This window comes from Lepidochelys olivacea, assembly GCF_965140295.1.
Source record: "Lepidochelys olivacea isolate rLepOli2 genome assembly, chromosome: 3".
Taxonomy (NCBI): domain Eukaryota; kingdom Metazoa; phylum Chordata; order Testudines; family Cheloniidae; genus Lepidochelys; species Lepidochelys olivacea.
The window spans coordinates 42,780,148-42,793,746 of NC_140413.1; the positions used below are offsets into that span (position 1 = coordinate 42,780,148).

Here is a 13,599-nt window from a genome sequence, read left to right on the forward strand (position 1 = left end):
AGATCTTCTAAAAGCAATTCAATTTAAAATAATGTTAGCTCATCACTTGGCATGTTCTGTATGTACTCTCCTCAAGGCAAGCTTTGCAAACCTGGAAGGCAAATTTAAGAAGTCATGAAGAAACTTAAAATATTTACTCGGTTTTTTTCTCATTTGCTAAATGCATATCAAAATTCAGATTTCCAACTTCCTATTTGATATGTATATTTGTGTATTTGATTTTGTATTTCTGCACTTTTGACATGCACAGTTTACCACTCTTGATTATGACAATGGTGTGCTTACTGTTTAGCAGCATAACTCTAGAGAAACTATTGAAATGAATGGAGAGGTGCTGATTTACTCTGGTTTAAATGAGCTGACTCAATAGGTCTGATGCTTCTCTCATTCACATCAACTACACACTGTTGTAACTCTAATGACTTCAATGGAGATCTTCCAGATATACACCAGTGCAAATGCCATATGAACCTGGCACATTAAATCTGTTCTGAAGATGTCATGGAACAATAAGGAAAAACTGCACATTTTTTCCTTCAATCATTTTCTAAAGGCTTGTGGGGAAATATAGATGTTGGTCTTCATTTTGTGTATATATGTATGATACAGCAAAATGTGATGTTTAGATAATATTCTCTCTTTTATCTTGACAATTAAAAATCAAACAATATTTTGTTGTTAAACTACTGTAAACAATGTTAAAATGAATTCTGGAACTTTTTCCTTTGCAACCTACATGGAATGGATTTACCAAAGGAAAAAGATAGTCTTCATTTTTCAAACATTAAAACATTAATTTTCTTTAAATTATAAAACAGATACATAATATTTTTTCTAATAAGTAGTAAACAATAAAGTAAGCCACATGTTCAAGACTGAAGAGAATGGAAAATGGTGTGTTGTAAAAATCCCAAACTCATATTTGTAAAGTTCAATGTATATGCCTCTGTGAGGCCAGATTTTCAATATTAGGTGCATGCAACTGCAAACATATTTTTGTGCATGTTTCATTTTAGGTGTACAAATATATAACATAGGCATGCAAATCAGGGACAAAATCCTGATCCCACTGAAGTCAATGGAAGATTTGTCTTCAATGAGGCCAGGATTTCACTCCAGATACCTGCCTGCATACCTGACCAACTGTTAACTGGACAGGTAAATGCAGAAATAATTGATTTTGTACACACATAAATAATTTGTGTGCATAAATTAGACACTCAGAATTTATGTGTGCAATGCAGAGATTCATACTTTAAGACCAGAAGAAACCATTAGATAGATCATCTAGTTTGACCTCATTCATAATACACACTAGAATTTAATCCAGTGACACCGGCATTGCACCCAATAACCTGTGTTTGTCTAAACCAAATCTTCCAAAAAAAAAAATCCAGTCTTAATATGAAGACATCAAGAGATGGAGAATCCACCACTTCCCTTGACAGTTTGTTCCAACACCTAATCCCCTTCACAATTACTTAACTTTTAAAAGCAGACCCACAATGTGCAGAAGTCCATGCTTTCTGTATTAAGTCACATAAGTGGTTTATATTTATTTTTGCTTTCTCTTTACCTGAGTGAGATCCAGAAAGTGAACTAAGAAGTCTAGCCTGAGGGTGTTCTCCATCAAATAACTCTGCCACATCATTCAGAGCAGTCTGGAAATAGGCAAATTGCCCAAACACAACTGGAAAATAATAAGAGAAAATAAAATGAAACGTACAGTATATTTTTGTTTATACTCTTTATTAAATGATTCCTCACTGGGTTCTTGTAAGACTTCATGCAGGGAGTGCATCTTAATTTACTTTCTGTTCTGATAAAAGAGATCAACAGATACTCATCATATAGCCATTAGCTAATTTCATTTATTTAGTGATTAACAGGAATGCACACCCTAAATTTGATTTTCTATATTTTTGTATTTTTAAATTAAAAAATTAAATTATCCTTTCCCCAAAGGCAAGCTGTCATCATGCTGAAAAATTAGGGACTGAGTTTTGCAGCTACCATTTGAATACTATAGTATTCTGTGGGGCCTAGGACAAATTGTCCCACTTGCCTCCTCCCCCCTTGGCCCATCCTGGGGACAGGCTTACTGAACACAGGTTACACAATCAAAGACAGAGGGGTGTTGACACAAATCACTGTTTAGGAGAAAACATGATGGAGTCAAAAGGTTAGATTTGGAAGGGCACATTATTAAATTATTATTACTATGTGTGATACACCTTCCCTAAGATCTCAACCTGCCATTCTGTAATTGCTTCTGTTAGTAGCTCTTCCAAATTCCTTAGTGGTAAAGCTGCTGAATCCTTACAGCAAAGATTTTGTGGCATATAGTATGTACTAAATATACTAAACTGCTCTAAATCCAGTTCATTGAAGGGCTAATTTTTCAAGCCACACTTGATAAGTAAGAAGTAAAGTGGCAGTCATCTATCTTCTTCCCTGTTATCTGTGCCCACAGTAGTGGGACTGGCTTTACTGAAGGCCATACCTGAAAACGTCCTAACACCAATCACACATGCTTTAGAGATACTGTACAATTATTTTGACACACTGCAAGAATCAGATAATTTAGTTGTTGATTATTTTATAAACTTTTTTTGGAGATCTCTCTTAGATAAAGTTTTGGCTTTTGTATTATATTTATATTATGTATTGTTTTTTCTTACCTACTGATTTACTGTGTATGCATGAACCCTGGATGAATGATTATGCCATGATGGTGAATGATGTAATCAATGAAAGAGTTCATGATGTTCTTGAATAACAGACATAGACCATTCTTAGATGGATTCTGTTGATGACCCTGGGGCAGATGGGATGGTGAAAACCCTTGAATCTATTATGGATCAAAAGTATGTATGTTCTCGCTAAACAATTTGCAATACTGCAAAAAGTTGTCCCTTCTTGTTGCACGAGAAACAAAGTTTCATTTTTTCTTAGAACTATTTCTAAACAGTAAATAAAATCTACCTTAGAACAAAGGAGTTAGTGAACCATAAATCAGTAAAACCAAACTCTTACCAAATTCCTTAGGTACAGTTATAGAATAGTGACAAGTCTGCCCAGCAGTATAATTATGTGGATAATTTGGTGATAAAACCACCCCATCTGATCCAGTGTACTGGCCTCCACAAGGAGCTGAAACAGAACAGAAACAAAAGCATCATCCCTTAATTCCATCTGCTACTGTCTATGGTGTTCCAGCATGAAACTGCAAAATTCAGTAACTGTAAAGTGACATTTGTGGTAATTTTGTTTTTTTCTATGGCACCAGATACAATAGTCTTTGTTAGGAAACAATATTTATCAAAGCATCTATTAAATTATATTGGTGTTTTACACAATTACATTAATTGTACAATTCTGTGGAAATAAATTATTACATTGGGAGAAACTATAAAAACAAACTGAAAAGCTTGTTTTCAAAGTTTAATCTAACTAAAATCTCAGCAAAGACTTGCTACTTATTATTTAGATTGCATCAGCACCTATAGTGTGCAAGATGCTTTCCAAACATAGATTAAAGAGGCTATAGTCAAAAATTGTTTTGCTATTTTTCATCAACGCTAAATAAAAAAAAGAATAATTTATTTACAGAAATTCTTTAAAGTTACAGAAATTAAATTTGGCCTAGAAAAGTGAATATAAGGATCCATTAGTGTACCAGGCCAGAGATACTGTAAAAACCCAGGGCCAAATCCTGCTTTCAGTTAACCTGTGCAAGTGGGCTGCCATAGTTATATTGACAGGAGAAAATAGTAACAAGACGACAGAAAAGGAGAGAGTATGTAATTCTGGACAAATGGCCAACACATACAGAAAGTGGATATTATCAGACTGATACATTTTTCCTTATTTTTGTATGCAACTGCAGAAGTATCCTCTGCCCAACACAAACACTACCCTCTTTCCTAGCTCCTCAGTCAAATAATCAAATGAAAAAACTGTTCAGATATCTTAGACTTAAACATCAAACCTCCTAAATGTATATAAAATGCAAAATACATTTACAACAATTATTTTATCTTCTCAATAGCACAGTGATAAAGCATTTCATTTTGATAGTATATAAGTTAGATAGTCATTATATTGCTATTTATGACATTTAACAAATACTACAATATGGAGATTTTGCAAGGATTAAAAGGTCACCATGACATTGGAATTTTGCCACTCTAATTTCAAAGGACCAGTAATAGCCAGAAACTCATCAATTACATTTTCTTTGAAGGATTTATTTAAATTAAAGGGTCTGACATTAGATCCAAAATAGTCACATTGTTTTGATTCCTAAGGTTGGTAGGGCTCCTGGCAGCAGTGCATAATGTGAACAAAATATTTTTTACTCTGTGGAACTAAGCAATTCAAGAATATTTGTGTTTGTTGTTTATAATTCCTTCTGCACAACAGATGACCTTTTAACAATGCTGCAGCTCTTAGTTTTTGAGTACTGAGTGATTGTTTTCAGTATCCAGAGACCCTCAAAAGGCATTTTATATGAAAAGATAAACTTCTTGGCATGTAAACCTTGAAAATGTCCTTTAAACAAAACACCACACTTTTTCTTAGGAACATGACTACTGACCCGGAAGGCTATGGGCATGCACAGCCACTGCGACCACAACAGCAATTGGGTGCCTTAAGAAATGTTTGTTCCAATATTGCAAACTCTGCAGACTATTGCTCCAAAATCTCTTTTTATGTGACTATATATTTGTGCTGTTCACAGATCTTTTAAAGTTTACTAATCTTACATCCCAGGCACCAGTAATGGGACCTTTTGCCTCCAGCTGCCTACTGTATAACAGATAGTTCAAATCACATAACTATCAGCTATGCTGAAATGACATTCCTATAATATTGTACGTATGGAGGAGGCAGAGAAATGTGAATCACAGTGCTCAACAAGAGACATTTGGGATTGACCAGTACAAAGCGGCTGTCCTTTAATCTGTTGAAAAGGAGGAGGTGGAAATAATGGATGAATACAGAGTGGGGGAAAACTGGCTTGGCAGCAGCACTGCTGAGAAGGGTCTGGGAGTTGTGCTGGATCCAACCTCAACATGAGTTAGCAATGCAATGTTGATGCAAAAAAATCAAATACAATTTTAGGTTGCATTAACAGAGGCATAGCATTCAAGTCACGGGAGGTAATAGTACTGCTCTACTCAGCACTGGTTAAGCCTCAGCTGAAGTACTGTGTCCAGTTTTGGTCACCAATATATAGAAAGGATGTACAGAAACTGGAAAGGATCCAGAGGCGAGTGACAAAGATGATCCAAGGGATGGAATGCAAGCCATACGAGCAAAGAGTGCCTCAGGAGGTTGTAGAAACTCCTTCACTAGAGGTTTTCAAATGGAGGCTGAAGAGCCATCTTTCCTGGACGATTTAGATACAACAAATCTCCCATCTTGGCAGGAGGGGCAGATTAGATGACCCTTGTGGTCCCTATTAATCCTAAAAGGCTGCTGAAGGAAATTTTTTTTGTTAAAGTTTATCTGTCTGAAAAGGGGACTGGGTTAGGAAAAGACAATCTGTAAAAGCCTAAATTTCAATACAGTATTTATATATAGGACAGTGGTTTTCAACCTTTTTCCATTTGCAGACCCCCCAAATATTTCAAATGGAGGTGCAGACCCCTTCGGAAATTCATCTTGTTTTCTGCGGTCCACTAACATAGAAGTTTTAGACTGAAAACTTGCTGAACAGAATTCAACTATAAATGTTGCATGTGCTCGGCGTGGCATTTGACGCAGCAAGAGAAAAGGTGCTAAACTGTGAGCTTCTATGGTAACAACATTTCCAGGTTTTGACCTATAGGTGGGAGGATTCACATACTTTTGATTGATTAGAAAAATGAAATGCCTTTTCTGGGATCTGAAACTGTATTTTCACTGTCACCTTTCACAGGCCACTTAGACATCATCTACAGACCCCCAGGAGTCTGAAGACCACAGGTTGAAAATCACTGATTTAGGCAAAACAGTAATATGTCAAAGATTAGGAGCAGAAAAAGTTATTCTCAATAGATAAATTTCAAACTTTTAGTAAAGGAAGTCAGTCCTCTAAGGTAGAAAGGAAAATGTCTTGTCTAGTCAATAGCAAAAAGTAACAACCTTTAGTATTTAAAAAAGAAAGATTAGTTCAACTATAGACCACTTGACTCTCAGAAAGTACTTGCAAGAAAGGCATGTAGAAATTATTTTGTTCAAAGGTTCTTAAAAATCTAAGCAAAGAAGGCAAACCCCACCTACCTGATCTGTATGTATCAAAACATGCAATGACTCAAGCAATGTTATATTTTATCTGATTTTTTGCAACATAATCCATATTATATATAATTATCATCGTGAAGGATGGCAAGGACAGAACGGTAATTAACCATATTAAGTTAGAGAATACATTTGCAATGATACTACTCTTTTTTGAAGATGCTTATACTGAACGAAACTAAAGATGTTGAGAGTATGACAAAATGTGTGTACATCTGAATGTAGAGACAAAATTTAGCTGGAGATCCACTGAATGTTTTAACTAAAGTGACAAAAGATGGCGAAGTAAGACTTGAATTCAGACATCAAACATTTAAACTCCTTTTGGCTTTCAAAAAGGATGGATAAAAATAGATTTCAAAAAAATAGACTTTTTATTTAAATCTGTTTTTAGATAATTCAATATGGGTTTATTATTTTAAATAAACCAATTTGAAATTATTGCAACCTATATTAAATTCTAAGAGTTTTATTATCTATTAAAGTAATTTAAATTAAATTAAAATAATATTAAAGAATACATATTTGCTGCTGAAGTTTTAAAGAAAGTCAGACCACTGAACTGGTGGAAGTAACTGTTTAAATACCTGTAACCATAGTTTGTTGTAGTGATAAAACCAATTTTTGACCATATTAGTCTCTTTTGCAGGTGCAAAGATAATATTTTCTTCATTTAAGTTTATTCAACTAGTTCAGCATGAGTAGTTCTCTGAAAGTTAAGAGACCAGCTGGGAATTGAAAATGCAGAAAAGCTGGGTTTTTAAAATTTTTATTATTTCCAATTTATGCATTAAAAACTAGGTGCAAAAGTAGCTACTAGTTCTGAAATCTTGACGGGAAATGGTGACCAGAAACAATCAGTTCTGTTTAATAAGTCAGTTTTAAATGAAAAATATGTTTTGATAAACTTTTTGATACATTTTTTCTTATGTATCCAGCACATTTAAGGTAGTTTTATGTAACTAAAAAAGCCTAAAGAAAACAAAACACAACACCAAACAAATTTTAAATGCTGTTATTTTTTTCATATTTATTTAATTTGAATTTCCATTCAAATAGAGCTTGATTCAAATCACAAGTAAAAAAAAATCTAATAAGTAAGAAATCCTTCAACAATTTCCAACATAATAAAAACTGTAAAAATTAAGAACCTGAATAAGTGCAAGTTAACCTATATAACTGCTTAAATAAATGGGTATAGATATAGCGGTATCCTCCTGGTGAGCAAAAGGAAGCCCCAATTTTAGTGTGAAAGCTATATTTAGTTGTAAATCAACATGTTTTAATTCTTAAACCAACTAATGAGACTCAGCTTTTCTATAGGAAAATACAAAAAGTAGAAATACAAACCATTTGTATTTGTAGAAATACAAATAAACTCAATTATTTAAATCAAGATTTCATGCTTGCTAATTTAAATCATAATTAAAATCAGTGATTTCAACCAATCCACCCGACTTTCAGAAAGCTAAAGAAGCTCCTTAGCATAATCACATTGGAAATATGCTCTTCAATCTATTTTTAAGGCAATCAATGTAAGTGCCATTATTCTATCCCCTTTTGGTCCACTCAGATCCCTGAGTATATGGCAATCTTGTCATTATTGCAATATCTATTTTAAATCAAACTGATATGAAAAAGTTGTGGGGAGAAATTAGTGTGGTTGAGCTCACATCAGCAGCTTTTGGAACCCAAATATCCTAGGCAAAATTTTACAGACATAAAAAACAACTGCATGAAAGGTATTTCCTTTTAGAGAAAGTATATCCAGTACTGACTTTCAAGCACTTCTCCCATATTTCCACTTCCAATCCTTCTGCTTTCCTTCACTTCATCTTTCCAGCACGCACCAGAAAAATAGATTTTCTTAAAACTTTTTAAAAATTCCAATTTTATTTCAGGTTACGTACTGAAAATTTGGGGCACATAAAAAACAGAGGATCAGTGTCTGCTTTAAATGTATAACAGAATGAGGCCTTAATTATGGCATTGCAAAGGCTTTTCCATAATAACACCTTAGAAACTCATAGACATACATATAATATGATGTATACTGTATTATTGGAGAAACAGTGTCTGGCCATTTAATTAAAGTACTAAATCATAAATGAAGATGAAAAAGAAGATGGACTGAGGCTATGTATGCAACCTGAACTTTACCATTTACCATTACGCTGGGTGCTTTTTTCCTGTGAGCTTAACATTCTCTCTCTTTCTCTCTCTCTCTTTCTCCCTCACACACACACACACACACACACAGAGTTTCATCAGCACAACAATCCAGGTATAATAGCATCCCTATGTCATTAATGTAATAATTGATAAAATATGATGCCATTTTAAATGGAGGGAAATATAAGTTTCAGGCCTCTACTTTTCACACCTAAAATGAAGGTCTAAGATTACAAAACCATCTCTGTGTTTTCACAAAGATTACTATCAAAATAGACTAAGAGGCGCACCACACATCTAGGTCATTGCTAATATAATCACCAAGCGATAAATACGAACAAACAAAAAAATCTTACAGGAGACCATTTTCAACTCTTTCTTCAAAATAACTAATGTACATATTATTGTTTCATGAACGCTTCACATTCAAGAAGATATCAGTGCACTATTTACACTTGGTTCACATTTTCAAGGTTTCCTCCATGAGAGGCCAGACACTTATTTAAAAAAACAAATCTTAGATTCTGCTAAATTTGAACTTGTCATGCAAATTACAAAAAATATATCAAACAAACTGGCTAGGGTTTGCAAGCCATGTGTTTGATACCACTCTGCTTGGTGCGAATGAATATACTGTGTAAAAATGAACAGCTTTGTAGTGTATGGATATACATATATCACAAAAAACAAAGTAACAGGAGGTATGTCATGGAGTATGACAGAGAGAGACTGGAGAGGACAGGAACTCTTACAACTGTGAAGTGCAGCAGATATTTAAAGCTGGACAAGTGTCAGTTTAAGATGAGAGCTAGTCAGGGTAGAGGTGGGAGAGCAGTGGAAGATAACATTAATGTAACATTCTTTACAGAATTCAGAACTTGGATTATAGGTCCCACAAATTCCCAAATGCATAATCTGTAGGCTTGCAGGTTTGTCTTACTGGACAAATTTATTATATCATGTCATGAAAATATGTTATTGCATTGGAATGTGATGAGAGGCCAGAATACACTCTGGATTGCTTTGGGGTCTCCTGTCACTCTTGATTGCCGGAGACTATTTACCCCATAAAAGTTAGAAGGATTACAGAAAAGGTGGGCTGGTTGGTAAGAGTAGCATACTCATTTCAACCCACATTTCGGATTCATTCCTGACTTTCAAGTTTCCTGCAGCCACATGTGAAACATTTAAAGCTTTGGGTTTCTTTTAAAACACCGTCCAAAGCAAGCACTTTAAAACTAAGACAGGTATTTTAAAGCTTCAAGGACAGAAGGAATGGACCTAAGTTGAGGACTGTGGTCTAATGAATCCTGCAGATCACTGAAAATAATGTAATTTGTTGTGCAAGTCTGTGATGCTAATTAAGTACATTCATTCATGTTTAATTTATTTGTATGGTAATATTTTAAAAGGAAAATGGTGGGGGAATCAACCACATATATGTGCATAACCGTTAAAAACAGACATTAGGTCTTTTCTGATATGATATAGTACAAAGTAGTCATTTTTATTGCTCATTATTTACTTGATAGCCCTTAATGAAGCCATTAAAGACTTATCTTCTAAACATATAATTATTGAAATTATTATTTAAACCACAGTCTACAATGAACGGTCTACTTAGAACATGTTTTATTTGCTGATCACTGGACTGATAAATCATGATATGGTCTATATGGGATATTTTTTCAGAAGCCAAAGTACATATAGGTTCATATTATAGATTCATCATGCTACAAAATGTTATTAAAATCCTATTTTTATTTTGTAAGGTACAAAAGCACATTTTGGGGTTTAGTATTCAAACCACTCCAGAACTATTGAATTGATTTGTTTTCAACTAGGTATACAAGTGACATTCTGGATCGTCACAGGAGCTGACATTTTCAACTTTTAAAAATGGAAGATTGTTAATTCACCCATAAAACTTTCTGAAAGTTGAAGGTTATAATGGAAATTATTATATAATTTTAACTATAGTGGTATGTATTGTGCCAGTATGATATTTCAGTTTCACCTCAGTCACATAAACTTGCTAGGACCATTGAAACTTCTCATCTTCTAAAGTTATAGCTGGACTTTTAAAGGATACTTTGAAATGAAGAATGTCAGAAAAGCTTTGTCTGTAGTAATATTTAGCTGTCTATATCATCCTAAACAGGTTTCCTGTTGTGATCAAGGACACTTGTAAAGATATTTCATAAGGTGTAAATATAAAGATGTCTTTCAACCAAAATTGGATAAAATGAAGCTTTACAGTGATAAGGCACAGTTCAGTGTGGTACTCAGTGCCCTGCATCCTCACTGAAGTCAACGAGAATAGAAGATGCTCAGACAGAATCAGACCCAGCAGAATAATGTAACCTAAGTAAATAAAGGGACACCAGTATTTTATTTCTCAAAATGTAACTTATCTACTGTATGGTAATGCCCACCTAGGGAATCACATTTTTTTTTAAAATTACTAACAACCTCTTCTCTTGCTGCTACAATGTTCTCAAAACATTATCATCATTATTTTTTGGCAATATTTGGAACATTGCTATAAAAAAAATCAGACAGTTTTTAGAGATACTCATACAAAGTAAAATATAAAATCATGCACCATATTTCTGGGTGCTGATTCCTTATTTCCAATTTCATGTCTGGATATTAAGATTATAAATTATGTTTGATGTGAAATGAAGAGGTCATGGTACAAGGAAAATCAATGCAATGCTGAATGGTTTGGCCAAAAGCTTTGTTCATGAATAACTAATTTCACTTTCATAAACGTAAACGCTTTATCATTATTTTGAAAGAAACATCATAAATACACATACAAGTAATACTAATTGATCATTAAAAGACTTGGTTACTTATCTTACAGTAACTGTGGTTCTTCAAGATCTGTTGTACATATCTGTAACAGGCTGGCTTGCACCATAGGCTGGAAAGCCTGGGGTTAGGTCAGCATTGATTATAGGATGAGCCATGCCTGGGTTGAATCGGGTGATTCCACACACACAAAAAGCAGATAATTGCAGGAAGGGGGAAAACCCAGGAAACTGCATCAAGGTATGTAGACACTGTAGGAAGCTGGAAGACCGTGAGTCAGCAGAGGAAAAAACTGAAGAAGCAAGGGAGAAAGCTTTCCAGGCAGGGAGGACTGGGAGAGATCCTGTCTAATCAGGGAAGAGACTGTAAAGGTCAGTTGCGATGAAGACTGTTTGAGTTTGTGTTTTGTGTTATTTTTGGTTAATTAGGAGAGAAACACTGAACTGTTTGGGGCCTAGAGGGCCAGTATGTATCACAGGGATAAATAAATGGGACCCAATGTGGGATTTATATGAACCACCTTTGAACTGTGAGCTGTCAAAGGGCCTTGAAAAGGGGGAAACAGAGAAGGGTGCTGCAGAGTGATCTCTGGCCTTGAGATGGCTCTTGGAAAGTGGTCACTGCATTACAACAGGCAGAGTCAGCAGGATCACAGCAGACCACTTCCCATCAAGGAGGAAAATTGAAGGCATGGGATATACAGAGAATGGAGGAAGCTGTTCATATGTTGGCTGAACAGTGGCAGTGGACCCAGGCAATCCTATGCTTCTGCAGTAGAAGCTGCAGAGGCAACAGCAGAAGGTGCAGTGGACCCAGCAGATATGGCTGGGAAATCACTTTTGCCAGCAGGGGAGAAAGATCCAGCAGTGTTTTAAATATGGGAAGCCTGGACATAAGAGAGTGGAGTTCCCAACTGGCAGTGGGAGCAGTGGGGAAGAGACACTCCAAGGGTGGTCCGGAGGTGGAAGGGCCAGCTACTGTGTTCTGAATGAAGGTGAGCCATTTCCAGCAGTTGACAAGAACGTCTGAGGAACAGTGGCGGGTCAGGGGGTGGGAATAAACATGGGGAAATAGTTTTACTTTGTGTAATGACCCATCCACTCCCAGTCTATTATAAACTATTTTCCCATGTTTATTCCCCCCACCCCCCACTGTTCCTCAGACATTCTTGTCAACTGCTGGAAATGGCCCACCTTGATTATCACTACAAAAGGTTCCCCACCCCACTCTCCTGCTGGTAATAGCTCACCTTAAGTGATCACTCTCATTACAGTGTGTATGGTAACACACATTGTTTCATGTTCTCTGTGTATATAAATCTCCCCACTGTATTTTCCACTGAATGCATCTGATGAAGTGAGTTGTAGCTCAGGAAAGCTTATGCTCAAATAAATTTGTTAGTCTTTAAGGTGCCACAAGTACTCCTTTTCTTTTTGTGAATACAGACTAACACAGCTGCTACTCTGAAACCTGGGTTTTGAATGTTTACGGCTGGGACATTTTAGGAGGGTCTGCCCCTTTAAGAACTGTAAAATTATACGAGGAAAAGAAAAGGTGCAACTGGCCAAATTAAGAAGTGTCCCCTAAGTGGCATGCAAGATGTGCAAGATGGGGACAAGAAAGGAAAAAAGATACCCTCTAAGAGGTGTTTCAGATGTGGGAAGGAAGAACGTGCTAAAGACTTGTCCTAATGTGGTCCAGAATTTTGGGGGCAGGGATAGCTCAGTGGCTTGAGCACTGGCCTGCTAAACCCAGGGTTGTGAGTTCAATCCTTGAGGGGGCCATTTAGGGATCAGGGCAAAAAAATGGGGATTGGTCCTGCTTTGAGCAGGAGGTTGGACTAGATGACCTCCGGAAGTCCCTTCCAACCCTGATATTCTATGATTCTAAAGAGAAAGAGGAGGTCCTTAAGAAGGGAAAGATATAGGGGACTGAAAGAGAGTCAAAGGAGCAGTTGTTTATATGCTCTCGGAAATGAGTCAGCCCCCTGTGCCTCATTCAAGAGGAATAAGTGGGGCACCTCTCCTGCTAATGAGCAGACTGATGGTGAGGTACAAGAAAAGGGCTCTAAGCCAAAAAGAGACCAAGCTTGGAATTATGTGATCAAAGCATGGGAACCCAGAATGAAGGGAAGGCTGAGGTCAGTGTTTGTAAAAGGAGCACACACACTGATACTGCAGTTATGGCAGCACCTCCTACACTTGAAAAATCAATTAATTCAGTGCTGGTAAGAGAGGACATTAGTGGGTTTAAGGGGACTTGCCACTTTGATGGAAGAGGTGCAGCAGGCCCTACAAAAAAGGGACAAGCTACGCATGTATA

General features: G+C 36.0%; 1 protein-coding gene across 1 annotated transcript in view; it reads right to left on the reverse strand.

The window, feature by feature from the left end:
* Positions 1-13,599, reverse strand: part of CSMD1 (CUB and Sushi multiple domains 1) — a 2,028,540-nt gene that overhangs the window by 327,232 nt on the left and 1,687,709 nt on the right. Inside the window, exons 31-32 of the mRNA XM_084623138.1 lie at positions 3,037-3,153; positions 1,577-1,690 (exon numbers count right to left, since the gene is read on the reverse strand). Of these exons, the coding sequence (XP_084479264.1) occupies positions 1,577-1,690; positions 3,037-3,153 (231 nt within the window). The remainder of the gene's footprint in view (positions 1-1,576; positions 1,691-3,036; positions 3,154-13,599) is intronic.